Genomic DNA, 18,206 nt, shown 5'->3' on the forward strand with positions numbered 1-18,206 from the left:
GATTTCACCCATAATAAGATTAATCCCTAGGGCAACAGACTTTGATTAACCACACTGCTGATGATGTGGTTTAATGAGCAGCCCACACTTATTCTTCACTCATAAACTGATCCATAAAGAGTGTAACCTTGCGAGAAGTAATAACTTCATGGTGTCAGTTCTGGATTGGGGTAAACTCTATTTGGTTCCCTCAATCCTCCGTACCCCTAATTGTTGGTAGAGTCACTTTTTGCAGCCAAAGAAAGGCGTCCTGGCATATTTTTCAATACTGATTTTGTTTGTAATATTATCATCCTGCTAGGATGACTGAATCTTTGTTGATAAAAGTACCATTATTATTGGCTATTGTTTTCATGGTCTGTAAATGATTTCTAGAGGTGACATTAAGTTAGTGGGGTAATCTATGCCCCATTTACTTCTAAATGTTGCACATTATTGTATTTGATGTGTCTTTATGTGCTGTGAGTTATAACTCTTTGTTACTCTCCTGTATTCCTGAATAAGATGCGAGAGATTTTTTACTTAAAAAAAAGGTCCATAAAATTAACTGATTGTTATTCTTCACCTTGTGGTGTAAATGTGACATTTTACGTGCTGGACTGGTATCAGGTGCACATGCTCTTAATCAGTGGCATCATACTGGCCTTTATTTTCTATCATCCTACCCTTTCTTTTTGTCCTTTCTTCACTGACTCTGTGGAGAACCACCTTGTTCTGTATCTTATCAGTCTGTAATTTTTGATATCCTTCTATAGCACCATACCTCTCACACTTGGATTCTCTTCTTTTCTGGTCTTCCCACAGTCCATGATTCATTACTATACAATACAAACATACATTCTCAGAAATTTCTTTGTCAGATCAAGGCCGATATTTGATACTATTAGATTTCTCTTGTCCAGGAATGCCCTCTTTGACTATGCATCTTTGTCTTCCTAGCTTTGTATGTCGTATTATTTTGCTTCCACGGTAGACCAGCTTCTTCACACATGCCTAAGATGTTTGCTGATAACGTTTATATAGTTGTCTAATGATATTACTGTGTTAATAAGCATATACATTTGGGTGTTGTGAAATTGCCATTAAGCAGTATTTTCAATATTGGCACGTCATGCAAGACTTGTAATAAGTCAAAAACCATAAAACGTTGATCTGTGTCGTCATTGATTCTAACAAAACAAATTAATGAGCCATTCATATATCTTTTATAATGTACTATTTTTTTGAACATGTTTACTTTTCTTGCAGAAAAATGTATTTTTTAAGTGAGTGTCAAAAGTATCTGCAAAGAAGTTGGAGATGCTGTAACCCACAGTAAGACCGCCTCCTGCTTCTGTAGTCTTAGGCTGAAAGTGAAATAATTATTTACATTTCTTTCATTTATAAAATTGGTATTTTTATGCTTTACTACTTTTCTTTGGATTAACCGTGTCATTTCACTGACAGAAAGATTTTATATTTTATATCGTATCTCTGCATAATGTCATCTTTATTTTTGATGGATTAAGAACTTTCAACTATATAGGACTGCTAGTGAATCTAATTCAGCGGCTGTATGACTCTGAAACCTGGTGTAGACCCTGGGCCTCATCAAACAACTGTTTTGGGGGATTTTAGGCTAACATGCAAACTTTGGATTCTTTTCACCAATGACTGAATATTTACTGGCATGTTTACGAGTTAATTTGATGAATAACTTTAACAACTCACCAAATAATAGAGACACGAGTCATTGAATGTCACATAAAAACAATTGAGAACTCTGCTAGCTTTCATTCAAAGTATTTCCTTCCTCTGTTCTGCCTCACCCTTCTCAATCCACTTCATCGGAATTGTAGCTGTGTGCTGCACAAGCTCACCAGTGCTTGTGCCTGTGATTCCTAACCCTTGCGTCTGCTGTCTCTCCCTCCCACATTCAAATCTTGCTTCTATATCACACAGGCTTCACCCACCCTTCCCCAACCCCCTCTCCCACTCCCCATTTCCTTTCGCCCCTCCACCTGACACAAACTCTCACCGCAGTTGAGCTACAGTTCCAGCACAGTGTATTCAGCTGGCACAATGCAGCCACACGTGAATTTGGGTGGTGGTGGTGGTGGTGGTGGTGGTGGTGTGTGTGTGTATGTGTATGTGTGTGTGTGTGTGTGTGTGTGTGCGTGTGTGGTCTTGTTCGTGTGCCTTTCAATGACACAATACCTCCACAAGCAGGTATGCTGTTATTCTTAATTCTTTGCATTCCATCACAATTTCCCATTACCAATTATTAAACAGTGGAGACCAGGACCAGAGCAGGATGCAGAAGGTCTAATCACATAGAACTGACCAACTAATCACGTTAGAAATTTACCATTGATGAATATATCTATAAAATGCCAGCCAATCAGGGCTAAGCACATGTAAATGTACACATCTGTCCTAACATGCCCTACTGGTTAAATTAGCTCAAGCAGGGTCACCACAAGTTTCCCCAAGTGAAATTCCCTGACCTTTCCCTGACTTCCTGGCAAATTTTGAGATCTCAGCGGCAAGTAAAGACATAAGTTGACAAACAAATGTAAGGACTTCTGTACTTCTAAATGTGTGAGCAGAAATCTTAAGTACTAAAATCCACATCTTTTGTAATGAACTGTTTTTAGGTGGAGAAAGCAAGCCAGATGGTATATGTGTTTCATTAAGATGTTATTTTATTTCAATAAAACAAAACACATTTGGTGACAAAAATACGCATTTCATTGGAGTCGCAAGACGGAAAAAAATTCGTACATGTTTTTGTTTAGAAGGGGTCTCTTTAAAATGTGTTGACATTATTTTAAGATTAAAATTTTTGCACATTTCAACAAGCTTTTGGCCATTTTGGTTTATGCGCAGGAAATCCACCCACTGTTTTCTTATATTTTTTCTCTTTACCCAATTGAGCATTAAGATCACCTATTACAATTTTAACATGGTTTGAGGGAATTTTTGAGGTGATGCTTTCTAATGTTTCCCAAGCTTCATTAACTTCTTCACATTTCTTACGGGTATCCTCATTGACTGGCATATGGGCATTAATTAAAATGTATGCTTTATTTGCACATTTAAGAGAAATTGTCATTAGTGCATTATTAATGGATTTACCTCTGTTATTGAATTTAAAATATTTTTGAAGACTGCAAAAGCAACTCCCAGATGTGGTGTGCTATTAAGTATTCTTTTATCTGTTTTGCTTTTAAAAAGACAATAATTACCAAAATCAATGGTGTTACTGTCCGTCATTCGTGTTTCTTGAAGTGCCAAAGTTTGAATCTTCTCTTCTTTCAATGTATCTCCCAATTTATGAAGTTTACTTGGTTGCAAAAGTGGTTGTATGTTACGCATTGTAAAAACTGTATTTGTTTCAGTTTTAAGTTGGCCAGAGAACTCAGACTTCCTCTGTTGCATCACATTACATTTTAACGTGGCTGCTCCAGAACCCGTAAGACCAGTTGCACCAGTAATACTGGTGGTGGATTGGCCATGTAGGGTAATATTGTGATTATCAAAAATGCTCCATCGTGATTGTACCTGGAATCAAGTGGGGTTGAGTAGACTCATTGAGTAAACTCACAGTGTTAAGACTGAAATTATTAGTCCCAGAATATAAATTTCAGCCGCACCACTGATGAACAGACACTGACCACTTTGCCACTTGCTACAGAGAGTGTTTGGTTTTGTTTTGCCGTGGTCCAGGACTGCTTATTCTGTATTCACAGCTGTCCATCATATCTGATGGAAGATTCACTTTCCGCCACCTGTGACCCAACCAAACCCTAGGCAAGGTCGGGTTCTTAGACTTTCAGTTAAAAATCTTGAAGCCTGGACCATTGTTTTATACACATAATTTAAGTTTGTCCAGAACCCTCAGAGTGCACGTCCTACTCACACTTGTCCAGTTTTTATAATATACTATTTTCTGTCCACAGCTGTATCTGAAGAAGTGAATGCCATGTATATTTCACCCTGGCAACTGTCTGATTACCTCCTCCTTTACAATGTGTGACTCCAGAGAGGAAGTTAAATGTATTTGTCATGTTCAGTCTCTTGGTGTTATCTTTGCCCTGAAACACACTCATGAAATCACTGATTTTTGTAGGTTCCATTTCTCATGATCTGGTTGACGTATTAAGAGACGGACTGTGCTTCATATTTTTAAAATATTCCAAGTAAACTAAGACAAGGACATAACTCCAACAGGTCACTTTCGAACATAGTTACATGCCCCCATATTCATCATCACTCCCACCCCCATCCCCTGGGGTATTTGACTCCCACAGTATTTTCATATGAATAAAAAGTCGTGCTCATCTCAAATGTGAATGAATTGCTCCAGGTGTTTCTGAGTTATGCTTTTGTTGGCCTTTTCTCCTGTACCCTCACAGTGGTGTCTTACTGGCACAGTAATTTTTACTGGACAACAAGTGATACACACACCAAGTCTGGTAGAAATTGCTTCAGGCATTACAGAAATATGCTAATACGTCACTGTCTTTGCCCCCTCATGTCCCCCACCCCCATGGGCGAAACAAATTTGGAATTGTCACCAATGAGCTTAACAAACCTGAAAAATATGTTTTTGGTGAATCAAATGTATTGTAACGGACACTTTCTCAGCAGGTAATTTATGCACATTGCACCTGCAGGGATTGTAATGCAATCTGCCAAGCACAGCTATCATGCAGGAATTCCAATTGAACAGGCAGTCAATGCTCTGCGCACATCACAGTAAGGGAGGACTACTTTTACACCTCCATTACTATGTGAGGTACTTGCCCACAAAGTGCTTCTTTCCAGACAATTAGTGATATGTGTACCAAGTTTGCTTTAAAATCGATCCAGTATGAAAAGAATAGATTGCTACTAACCCCATAGAGGACTTGTTGAGTGGCAGACAGGCACAGTGTAAAAGACTGTTAGAAATTATTCAGCTATCGGACCGAATCTTTCACCAGACGTAGACAAAACAAAACCCACATACATTCACACAAGCCCAGTTCACACGCAAACGCAGTTACACTTGGCCACTGTTGCCTCCAGGTGCTAACTAAGGACTCATTGTGCCTGCATCTAAGCTGAGCAGCAATCTTTTGCCAGGTGGGGGTATGGCATCTCAGAGGGATGTAGAGGAGAAGGGCTATCAGTGTAGGTTGTGGTGGGGACGGGATGGTGGGGCTGCTAGGTGAAGCATTCAGAGGCTGTGTGCTGGGAGGGGGGGAGGGGGGTTGTAGGATTGGAATATGATGAGGAAAAGAGGATAGATATGTGGAGAACAGGAACCAATTAAGTCTGAGGCCAGGGGGGTTACCTGAATGCAAGATACGTTGCAGAAGGCGAGTTCCCGTCTGCACAGTTCAGAAAGGCTGTGAAACAGTCACTGGATTCAAGCACATTGTTTTTGGGTGACATGCTCAGCAATTACGGGCTCCAGCTGTCTCTTGGGCACAGTTTGGTGGTGACCATTCATGTGAACAGACAGCAGGGTAGTTGTCAGGTCCACATAGAATGCAGCTTAATGGTTACAGATATGCTGGTAGATCACAGGGCTGCTTTTACATATGGGCCATGCCTTTGATTCAGTAGGAGATGCCTCTGACAAGACTGGAGTAGGTGGTAGTGGGAGGATGTACGGGACAGGTCCTGGAACTATGTCTGTCACAGGATTATGAACCATGGGGCAAATTGTTGGAAGCATAGGCAGAATAGGTATGGACAACAATATTGCATAGGTTGGGTGGGCAGTGGGAGGGTTGTGAGAGGTAGTGGGGAGGATATTTCTCATTTTGGCACAAGACAAGAGGTAGTTGAAACCTTAACAGAGAATGTCATGTAATTGCTCCAGTCCTGAGTGGTACTGAGTCACAAGAGGGGTGCTCCATTGTGACTAGACGATGGGTATGTGAGTGTGGCAGGTGACTGGGGAGACAAAGCAAAAGAAATCTGTTTCTGGAAGGAGGAGGGGGGGGGGGGGGGGGGGGCAGTGGGGCAGGTAATTTCAACCTGTGAAGGCCTCAATTACATATTTGGAGGAGGACTGCAGTTGAGACACTTGGCATATTTGGAAAGGGGACTGCTTGTCACTGCAGATGCGATGATCCTGGGTGGATGGCTAAGCAGTATAGAAGCGACTGCTTGGTGTGGAATGAGCAGCAGTTGTCTAAGCAAAGGCATTGTTGGTGATGCATAGTTTTGATATGGGGAGGTTACTGATGTAGCCATCTTTGAGGTGGAGGTCGACAATGAGGAAGGCGACTTGTTGGGCTGAGGGGAACAGGGTGAAGAGAATCGAGGAAAAGGTGTAGAGATTCTGGAAGAATGTGGATAGGTTGTCCTCAGCCTCCCACCACCTGCCCCAACCCCACACAGTATCCTTGACCATCCTTATTCACCCCTGTTCCCAACACATGTGCATGCACACATGTGTACACCCCACCCCCACCCCCACACACACGAACACACACACACACACACACACACACACCATACTGTGCTTTTTGTAATTGTGCATCACTGGTATGAGCTGCTAATTTATTACTACAGAGATGATTGTATTTAAGCTACTTAATCAATAGGTGTAATGTGTAAGAGTTCAATGAATGCATGTAAAAATTGATTCTGCTTGTCAGTGGGAAGTTATTCAACTTGCATATATGGTAACAATTAATGAAGAACCTGAAATGAGCTGTAGTCTCATTGGAGAGTAATCTGCAGTATAATGTATAATAGCTGTTACTGGTGCTTCAGATTCTGTAGGAACCTTTAAACAGTGTAATACATAACACTTAAGCCTATTTTGTTCTCTCTGCACATGCATCTGAACTGCCCTGTTGCGAGTTCCTGTAGCATTCAGTAGTTTGCTGGGCCACAAAATACTTAGAATGGCACACATTAAGCAGTTTTTGCAGTACATTGCCCTCATGGGGACCCATATCACACCTCAGCTCATAACCCATACTCACTGGGCGACTGCCGTGAATTCACCATGACTTGCAGGTTGACTTTTCTAATACTTTTGACTCCTGGACTCTTAATTAAAGTTGTGGATTTAGTGTTCTAACATCCTCACTAAAAATCACTCTCTGGGCTTCCTCCTCTCCCCCCCCCCCCCCCTTTTTCAACTTCCACCAAATGTCTTTTTTTTTAAATTTGTTTATTGTTGTTAATCAGGAGCTTGAAAGATAGTCCTTTAATACTCACAGATGGCAGCTACTATTTTTAAGAGTATATAATTCATTAATTGAGTTTTTACGTTGCAGAGAGATGTAACATATGTGATTTATTTAGTCTTCTCTACAAGTTAGTATTAGTATTGCAGTGGAAAATGTGTGTGACCCAAGTAATACAGTATGTGCATGACAATGTGAGGAATGCTCTGTGGTTGTGTGATTTAGAAGGTAACAGATGAAGACTTTCATATACTCATTGCTAATTAATAATGAACTATGTAAATGCAGTGAATGACATCCTTCTTTCCTGAGATGGGAATGTAAAAGATTAAGGAACAGAGACTCTATGATAATTTCAAAATGTTCCTCTCTTATTAAAGGCATGATTTCAGTTGATTAGGCAACATAGTACATTAAGCAATGGTTGATCAACAACAGTCACTAACAGCAAAAGAAAATGAAGTTGTTTCCTTATATTCAGGCATGCTGATTTAATTCCTGCATGATCTTTCAAGTACAAATATCTTCCAATTTTTTTCCAGGTCCAGATGCTATCATAATAACTCATACACCACAAAATGAAGATCCAGAATTGAAGGTAAGTAATATTCTTCATTATTCTGTAATACTCAAAATTAGATATAATTCAGTACAAGTTTTAATGTAGAAAATTAAAATGAATATTTTAATTGAAAGCACAACTGTGACAGTCAGTTTCACTTTCGTATTCATATCAACTGGTCTGTGCTGCATCTGTATTGTGAGAAGTCATTGCTTCTCATAGTAACAATGTAAATTAAGTCTGTCCTGAAAAGCCATTGCTTGCAATAAAATGTAACACTGCCATATGCCTTACAGATCGAATGACTAAAAGAGAGAGAAAAAATTAAAGTAAAGCAAGGAAAACAATCCTTCTCTCTCTCTCTCTCTCTCTCTCTCTCTCTATCTATCTATCTATCTATCTTTTTCTTTCTTTCTCTCAGTAACTGTGGGTCTTTGAATGGACTGAGTTCAGCCAGTTTGATGGCACGTTTTGTTAGTTTCTTGAAAAATCTGGCATATATCCCCCATAATGAAACACTCATTTTGTCAAATCCCTAAACCATTGTGAAACTTCCTTTTGATTAAAAATGTGTGCCATATGAGGCCTGATCCTTGCCTCTTTAACAGTGCAGATACTCAGGCACAATTCATAACACAATCCACTGCTTCAGTTTCCCATTACCTCTTTCCTAGTTTCCAAACTCAGCAGATACTCTCCTATGTGCATTACTAGAAAGATCACTTGGGGGAAAGGGTGTGGCAGAGACTGAGAGGTGCTGTTTCCAAACTAAATAATTCACCCCCCCCACCTCTTAGTCACACCCCCCCCACACCAACCTTTCCACTGTCCGCCTCTCGGACCCCACTGCCCAGCTCTCGGCCTCCCTCTACCCACCTCTAGGTCCCGCCTTGCCTGCCTCTAGGTCCCACCTTGCCCGCCTTTAGGTCCTGCCTTGCCCGTCTCTCTGACCCCCACCACCTGCCTCTCGGCCCTCCCCCCACCCACCCCTCGGTAGTCCCCCACCTACCTCTATGTCCACCCCTGCCCGCCTGTCCACTCTCCTCTCTCCCAATCCCCCCCACCCACCTCTCCACATGCCCCACTCCACCTACTTCATCACCACCAACCTATTGGACCGCCCCACTCAGCTCTCAGCACCCCCTACCACGCTCACCTGTGGGCCTCCCTGACCTGTCTCTCGGCCTCCTCCATCTACCTCTCAGCCTCATAACCCCCCCCCCCTCCCCTTCCCCACCCAATGTCTGCCTCATGGCCAGCCCCGTCTCCCTTGCTCCCTTCCAACTCTTAGCCAGCCCCATCCACCTCACTCCCGTCTGCCTCTCGGCCAACTCCGTCCACCTCTCTCCTGTCAGCCCTCTCCGCCAAATCCGCCTGTGCCTCTCGGCCAAACCCGCCTGTGCCTCTCGGCCGAACCCGCCTGTGCCTCGGCCGAACCCGCCTGTGCCTCTCGGCCGAACCCGCCTGTGCCTCTAGGCCGAACCCGCCTGTGCCTTTCTCTTGGCCGAAGCCGCCTGTGCCTCTCTCTCTCGGCCGAACACGCCTGTGCCTCTCTCTTGGCCGAACCCGCCTGTGCCTCTGATCCCTCCATCCGTGCCGCTGCTCACTCCATCTATCCATCTATCTCTCTGCTCCATGTGCACCCTTCTGCCCACACTTGTACCACATTGCTGATCAACACCACCACCAACAACATCTCTTTTGCTGTACTACCAGCCTCTTTCATGTGTGTGTGTGTGTGTGTGTGTGTGTGTGTGTGTGTGTGTGTGTGTGTGTGTGTGTGTGTGCACACACTTAAAAATCCTTACGTACAGTATTTATTGAAGTAACTTTGCACTACACTCCTGAAAAAATCAAGCAATTATTTTAAGCTCCCACTCCTTCACATTTCTTCATCCATGATTTCATGCTCTTAATCTTGTCTCTCCTTGTAGAATCTTGCAAAACTCGCTGATGAGATAATGTTCACAGTTTAACAATACTGCTGTCTCCACTACCAGCTCTCAGTCACTAAATTATGTTATTTACATGTACTTACTGAAACAATAGTAATTTGACTGATTAAGAAGAAAACTATGGAAACATCCTGAAAATATGCACAAACTATTTCTGCACTTGATGAGTAGGTTCTTTTAACTTAACTGTAAATATTTATTTCATTATTGACCTTTATGTTGTAAATCATACATTTGCATTTTAAGAATTATATCTTGGGAATGTTACAGAACCTGCGAGATCCTACTCTCACACGGCATACAGAGCAATTTTACCTAGCTTGGGCTGATAGACGAAAGCGTGCCCACTCATTTCCTGGTAAACTGAATGTTATGTGTGTCTTTTTTTAAAAAATGAAATAATAGTTTGTGTTGAAGTATGGCATTACAAATTTATGCCTCCTTCTTTTATAGTTTTCAAGCCAAGTTTCTTGCAAGTGTCATAGAGGAAATGTGAAACAGTCAACTTGATGTTCAGGGCTCATTCCTTTTTTTCTGTTTCACTGGTCTCAGAAATTACATCTGAAGAAGTTGCCATCAAGTAATCATTACATAATATGAATAAGTATTTTCAGAAGATATACTGGATGTTCTGTTTTATCCATTAATTTTAACATTGTTGATATATATCTGTTCAGAAGAAAATATGATTACATGCCTGCTTTAAACAGGCAAATTATTTTTTCTATAATTTTCATTATATATATATTTTATACTCTGAATTAAAAATTTTATGAATGGAGAAAAATACAAAAACTCTCAAAATTACCCTGATTTTAAAAGTAATGTGAAGTAGCTTGACATGTTTGGTATGTTTAGTGATACCCACAAGTGACTAGCAGTGTTATCAGACTAGAATAGACAACACAGTGATGTAATGGATTTTTTAATTACACGTCCCAATGCAGGAAACTACAATAGCATCCCAGGGATGTGTTGAAAACTAAGGCAAGTAGGAAAACTGTAGCATTAAGTAAATAGACAGAAGAATGGGAGCAGTAAATTAAGGGAACATAAATATTCAATGCAATTCAACGTTACCATAAACCATAGAGGATGGTAAGAGCTATGGCTAAGGAGATCTGAGTGCTGAATAACACGTAATGTACAAGAGAAGACAGATGTTACTCAAAGAATCTTAATCTTAATTGAACTAACAAAAGAACTTGGTAGGACAATAATAATAAAGTTTAGGGCACTAAGTATAAAGAACAACCAATGCCAAAAGGAGGGGGGAGGGATTGGGGGGGGGGGGGGGGAGGGAGGGAGGGAGGGAGAGAGAGAGAGAGAGAGAGATGGATTGAAATTGGGTATAGATACGAAGTAAACAAACTTCTTGAACTGACAGGTATGGGAATGTAAGCCATCAGGAAGAGGATAGAGTAAAAGAGGAGCATACTGTGTAAGCAAAGTATATATAACACAAGCCAAGTACAGACTGAATATTAAATGATCAGCCAATGCATGTGATTAACATGTTGTGCGGGAGTCCAGGTCCTCTTATCACGGACAGTTGTTCTGCTTCATCTCAATTACTACTACTTGCCTGCTTCTATATGTACATATGAATATCTGCTTGTATACTCTGTAAGCCTCTGTGCAGTATATGATGGAGGGTACTTTATATCATTGCTAGTCATTCCTTTTCCGTTTCACTTATGCCTACCTTTATACTTGCCTATGAGTCTTAATATCTCTGTTATCTCCTTATGTAAAATAAATATTGGGAAGTAGTGTAATCATTCAGCAGCCTGTTGCACATGTTGGTTCTCTAAATTTGCTCATAGTGTTTTGCTTCCCTGCAAGGATTCACAATTAAGCTAATGGGGCATTTCCATAGCACTCTCGTACTGGTCAAATCAGCCAATAAAAAAATTTTCAACACAACTCTGAAATGCTTCAGTGTTCTTATTTTATCCAACTTGTTTGGGATCATAAATATTTGAACCATACTGGAGAGTGGATGGCACAAGCATTCTGTATGTAGTCTTATTTACAGGTGCACTTCTCTTTCTCAGGACCCTCCCATTAAACTGTAGTCAAAAACTCATCTTCTCTAAAACTGACCTTGTATTGCTCATTTCACTTCATGTCAGTTTGCAACTTTACGCCTATATTTCATCAATTTGTCATCAGCAAATAGTCTCGGATTGTGGCCCACCCTATCTGACAGAGAACATAAATGATTCTATCACACTACTCTAGGACACTCTTGAAATTAGTTTTGTCTCTCATAATGATCACTCACCATCCAGGATGACATGCTGTATATTGCTTAAAGTCTTTGATCCAGTCACACTTTTAAGAACTTATTTCATATGCTCAAACTTTTCTTAACGAACTACTGTGTGGTACAGTGTACACAGAAAGCTAAAAATATAGAATCTGCCTGTTGTCTTGCATCCATGTTTTGCTGTGTGTTACAGTGTATTATTTGTGAAAATGGCAAGCTGTTTTTTTTTGCATTAGTGGTGCTTTCTAAATCCATGTTGATTTATAGACAGAAGCTCCCCCCTCTTTAGAAAAGTCATTATATTTTAGCTTAGAGTATTTTCAGGGATCCTGAAGTGGACTGACAGTAAGGATATTGGTTTGTATTTTCCACATTCCTTCTTTTTCCTTTTACACTGGAGTAACCAGCACTTTCTTCCAGTTACTTGTTACGTGACAGTGCATGAGATTTATGATAAAAGCAAACTGAAGAAGGGATCTAGAACTCTCTGTAAAACTGAATAGGAATCCCATCAGGCCATGGCACCTTATTCATTTTAATTTGATTCATTTGCTGTTCAACACTCTGCTTTTTCTGTGTCAATCAGTAGAGAGTTTATCTGGTGGGCATCCAATGACAATTCTGTGTATATAATTTTTGTAATGCAAGATTTAAGATTTCCTTTTGCCATTTTTTCTTTCCACATTTTTCCAGAGAGATTGAAATATGCCATTGTTAAACCCCTCTATAGGAAAGGTGATAGGAGAGATACCAATAACAAATGACCCATATCATTACTGACATTTTCAAAAATTTTTGCAACAGTAATGTTCTCTGTAAATCACTGTGAGGATTTGAGAACAGTTGTTCTGCTGAAATTTACACAGTTACTCACCAAACTTTACAAGCATTGAATAACAAAGTAGCAGAGATGCTATTTGCAGAAGGCATTTGACTGTGTCAACCCAATATTCCCCTAGATAAACTGAGGTTTCGTGGAGTTGATGATATAACCAACCACTGGATGAGCTATATCAAACCAAAAGAATGCAGAAAGTTATACTTAATCAAACGGTGTAAACGGGGTAGATTCTTCTGAGTACACAGAAATCTCTTACAGGTTCCACAAAGCTCAGTCTTAGGTCAGCTATTGTTTGCCATATATGCAAATGACCTCCTTTTTAATACAAAGGAAGCAGAATTAGTTCTTTTTATGTATGACACTAGTATTGTTATGAGTCCAAACACATGTATTGCAACAGAAGAAATACTAAATAATGTTCTTAAAAATATTACTGAGTGGTTTTCGCAATTGGTCTTGCTCTCAATTTCAAAAAGACATAATATATTCAATTCTGCACTTCTAGAAGTATAACACCAATAATAAGTATAACACATGATAAAGAAATAACAACTAGAATGTAAACTTCAAATTTTTGGTTGTCCATATTGATGTAAACTGAAAAATCCCATTTTGGAACTTGTAAAACAACTAAATTCAGCCACATTTGCACTTCAAATTATTGCAAATCCTGGAGCGAGACAAATCAATAAGTTGACATATTTTGCATACTTTCATTCAATGTCACCTATGGAATGATGTTCTGCGGTAACTCATCTTTTAGAAAGAAAGTCTTTATTGCTCAAAAATATGCTGTAAGATTAATACATGGTGCTTACCTATGATCATCTTGTAGACATCTGTTTAAGGAGTTAAGCATTTTGACTACTGCCTCACAGTATATTTATTCCCTCATGCAGTTTATTGTAGATAATCCACTGCAGTTCTGAGGAAACAAAGGTGTACCAACTTACAATACAGAAGAAAAAATGACATTCGTTACTCCGATTAAGGGTGTGTTTGACACAAAAAGGGACACAAATGCTGCAACTAAAATTTTTGAAAACCTACCCAGTGATATAAAATGTCTGACAGACACCAAGGTTAAATTTGAAAACAAACTGAAGAAATTTCTCCATGACAGCTTCTTCTATTCAATATAACAATTTCTGTTTTTGTACTCTGTAAAAGATAGTGGATAGGAATTACTAACGCATGTGGCTTGTTCCACATCATTACAGTTAATTGTACACATGACTCATGGAACATGAAACTAATTAACACAGCAGACTGGTTGATGAGTGAGGCTTTTAACCAATTAGTTATTTTACATGGGACCTGAATTTTCTAGGATTTATTGAACACTTATTCACTAACTTTGGTGGTGGAAGAAGCACAAATTGCAACTTATTTTTGTCACACTAATTAATATGTCATATCTTACCTATTAAGAAATTACATCATGCATTTGTCTGTTACTACTGCTACTACTTATTCACAGGTCATATCCATATACTGTGCAAAATGCTATCCTGTTCTGACGGCTTTACTTCTGCAAATTATTGTTTTCCCCCTCTATTTCAAAGACATGAAAAAGACTCAGAAAATTTCACAGGAACAGAATCTTCAGAATGGAAAAAATAAACAAAAATGAGAATAAACAGATACTCAACTACAAATGAATTATACATACCCTGTTGGCACAATTAAGAGTGTGAATCAAATGTAAACCTAAATTTTTGTCTTACACACCTTTTTGTAAACAGAGAATGGCGTGATCTCTGCTCATTGTTGCTTTTGTTTCCAGTGTATGTTCCCCACAACTAGAATATTGTCGTACCGTTTCTTTATTCAGAATCGCAATTCAGAGCAAGAGACGTCGTAATCTGTTATACAATGCAATATAATCAAGTTTCTCACAACAGAGGGCATAAAACCATCTGAAATTTTGAAAAGACTTGTGATTAAGTTCAGGGACAATGCCCTGAAAAAGACTCAAGTGTATGCATGGCCCAAACAGTTTTTACATGGATGTAAATCTTTTGGGAATGCAGCTCATCGACATTGCCCTAGGACCAGCATAACTGAGGAGAAATATTCACATTGTTAGCCAGCTTATTGAAGATGGTTGCTGAATAACAGTTGCTGAAATTGATACTGTTGTTGACATAAGCTATGTTAGTGCTCAGCAGATCAGTACTGACAACCTTGGTTTCGGAAAGTGTCTTCAAGGTAGGTGCCTAATCTCACAGCAGAGCACAAAAAGTGTTCCTTCAAAGTGTTCCGTCAAAGTGTTCGTGCACAACAGCCACATTCATTTTATGAAAATGGGTTCAAGAAATTACCTCTCTCTGGGGAAAAAATGTATATCTCACTGAGGAGACTATACAGAAAAATAAGTTCATATGTATGAATTTAACTGAAGCTTAAATAAAAATTCCTGTTTATATTTGATTCAGCCTCATTCTTTCAGCGCGCAGGCGCCCACACACACACACACACACACACACACACACACACACAGAGAGAGAGAGAGAGAGAGAGAGAGAGAGAGAGAGAGAGAGATTGGCAACTGTGGGTGGGGTCATGAGTAGCAAAGTCTTAGGTCAGATATGCTGCAAGACTGGAGTGTAGGCTTGACCAGAATTGTCTGCATTCCAGTGTCTGCCAACATTAGCTTGCAGACAATACTGTGTTTACTTCTATGAGAGCAAAAGTAACATATGGAATTAATGACTGAATCTGGGGCAGTCTTATATATTGACATGTTAGATTTATTAACACATTGTTGTTAACTACTTATGATTTTCAGTGACCAAAGTAATTGTTATGGAGCATTTGTCTTTTAATGATTCAGCAGTTCCCTATGGGCGCTGTGCTGAGTTTTATCTCAGTGTGTTACACTAATGTTAATCCTAGTACTACCAACAGAAGACAGTATAATCCTAACTTTCATAACTCAATGTTCCCTCTTCAGAGAGAAAATAAAGATTGATGGGGGAAGACTGGAAAGGCAGGGCAGGTTTCTCAGACTTTATGCTGAGAGGGACCCAAGTGTTTTAAGAAAGTGGAGGAAGGAAAGGGCAAATGTAAAGGAGAAGGTATTAGAGAAAAAGTAGGTCAAAGAAAATACATTTGGTAAACATTATAACAGACTTAGAGCAGAGATGATAGAACAGACAGAATAGGAAGCAAAGATGAATTACAAGAGGAAGAGAAATGAAAGGTGAAAAACAATACTGCAATAACTAGAAGCATCAAATGCAATTGACTTATGGGAATTTAGAGGTAATCTTCATATTATTGATGAGTCGGTTGGTGTTACATTGAATGTTTGAAAATGAATATATGGGTTTTAAGGCTTTATAACATTTACTACAATCAACTTACATTTATAAATAATACATCAAGTGAAAGAGCAACTATTTTGTTTGTTTGCCTGTGCACAAAGTGAGAAGTATGGAACAACCACAAGTGACAAAAGAATGTGTTGAATGAGTGAATCTTTCACATGTACCCCCAAGAAATCGGTTCAGAATGATAGTCATGAATTAGCAGTTCCAGTGGCATCTGTATGGAGACCTTTAAGGAGATGCTTACAACATTTGCAGTTGTTACAAGCTCTAAAGCCTACAGACTAAATTTTACATGCAAATGAAATGTTGCTGCAAGACAATGAAGATTTTTGGATCATGTCATCTTCAGTGATGAATGACATTTCACCTAAGTGCAAATGTGAAAACACACAATGTGCACGTCTGATGACAGAAAATCCCCATGAAATGGTACACTAGCAATGATGCTTCCCTAAATTGAAAATTTTTATGCTCTGTCCCAGCAGAATGTTTATGGGCCTTTTTGGTGATGCAACTGGTGTTTCTTATCATGATGCACTAGATGTGTGCTCTTTCCTCAATTGGGAGAAGCTGAACCACAGAACTTTATTGGACAGCAACATGGTATGCTGCCTCAGTGGTATAACTCAGTGCTAGACTGGTTAAACGGCATTGTACCGGCCTGCTGGATGGTCGCGAGGGGCCAGATGACAGAGCTTGTTTTGCGTGATCTCCATGTTCACATATGATCTGATGCCATGTGATTTCTATTTTTGAGACTTCATAAAGGATCATGTGTATGTGTATCTGTTACCAGCTGATATATCCAACTTTAGAAACAGCAGTGTTGCAACAGTTACTCCAGACACACTGATCAAGGTTAGGAAAGAACTCTCCTATTGACTCAATGTGAGATGCTTGGTGCTCACATTGAACACTTGTAAGTAAAACTGTTTGAGTTGCGCTCTCTCTTTATGTATTATTTATAATTGTAAATTGAATTTAATAAATGCTACAAAGCCTTGAACCCCATAGATTCATTTTGACACACATTGCGTACTAGGCAGAAAGCAGCTACTCTGAAAAAATCTGATGCTCTTCCTCTTATACTGCTCAGCTATTGTTTTTATATACTTCTTCATACTAGCAGTTATTCAATTTTGTTGCTTCCACAGACTGCTATCGGCAGTCCATACCCTAACAAAGTCACAAAAATAATGTGTTTGATATGAACATTTGTGTTGATCAGAATTTACTTTCTTAAGTCCAAATATTCTGATAAATTATAAGCGTAATGACCAAAGAGGTACCCTTGTACTTTGTTTTTTAAATCTGAGGATTTTAAGTTTTTGCGTAATGTCAGCTTTTGCACCAAGACATAAAACTCAGTTGTATCCATATAACCGACATAGGGATGCTTACTGTGTATGTAAATTACTTTTACATCCAGTACTGAGTTTGTGAATTGCACAGTTCATCCTAAGTTCACTCTGTTATTAACCAAAAATGCCGTTGCTATATAAGTGTAAGAATTCTTGGGTTGTGGAAGAGATCTCTGCAAGATGTTAGAGTCTCAACTTTACGTAATATTCTGAATGCTCATTTCTAAACAATAAACACTTTTTTGATCCAAAAGATTTTACCATATGATAGTACTGAATAAAAGTATGCAGGTCGAGGCAATGTTTTAGAATGCTGCGTCAGCTGGCATGTGATCAGTGGCTGGCCTCATGGTTCCCAAAAAGTTACTTACATTCTGAGTCACCTGTGAAAAAGTGCATTATACACATCTCCAAATTAGCTTTGGAGGGGACTTAGAAATTGTCATGGAAATAAAATTGAAGTGGAATTTATTTTATGGATTCATTTATAGCATGATACATAAAGTTCAGATTGATAGGTGGCTGCTTTTTGAAACACAGCTGCAAATTAAGTTTGCCACTTCACAACCAGCTTTTGAAGCTTCCTGATTCTTGTCATGAGTAGATATTTTCTCTGTAACTACTCACTCTATGAGTATCACTGATGAACTTCGGTGTAAAGCCTTTGGAGTGAGAGCCATTGGTCTTTGGAAAACTTTGAAG

General features: G+C 39.3%; 1 protein-coding gene across 5 annotated transcripts in view; it reads left to right on the top strand.

The window, feature by feature from the left end:
* Positions 1 to 10,364, top strand: part of LOC124795103 — a 357,029-nt gene extending 346,665 nt beyond the window's left edge. For 2 of the 5 annotated variants that reach the window (XR_007016643.1, XR_007016644.1), the window contains 2 exons: positions 7,721 to 7,776; positions 9,966 to 10,046. Coding sequence is in view for 3 of the 5 variants with exons in the window: in XM_047258949.1 (XP_047114905.1) it covers positions 7,721 to 7,776; positions 9,966 to 10,053; positions 10,149 to 10,180 (176 nt within the window). In the remaining 2 variants the exon portion in view is untranslated. Of the gene's footprint in view, positions 1 to 7,720; positions 7,777 to 9,965 lie in introns of all 5 variants that reach the window. The other 3 variants (XM_047258949.1, XM_047258951.1, XM_047258950.1) reach the window with 3 other exon arrangements.
* Positions 10,365 to 18,206: the final 7,842 nt, after the last annotated feature.

Source organism: Schistocerca piceifrons, chromosome 4, assembly GCF_021461385.2.
Source record: "Schistocerca piceifrons isolate TAMUIC-IGC-003096 chromosome 4, iqSchPice1.1, whole genome shotgun sequence".
In the NCBI taxonomy this organism is placed as follows: Eukaryota; Metazoa; Arthropoda; class Insecta; order Orthoptera; family Acrididae; genus Schistocerca; species Schistocerca piceifrons.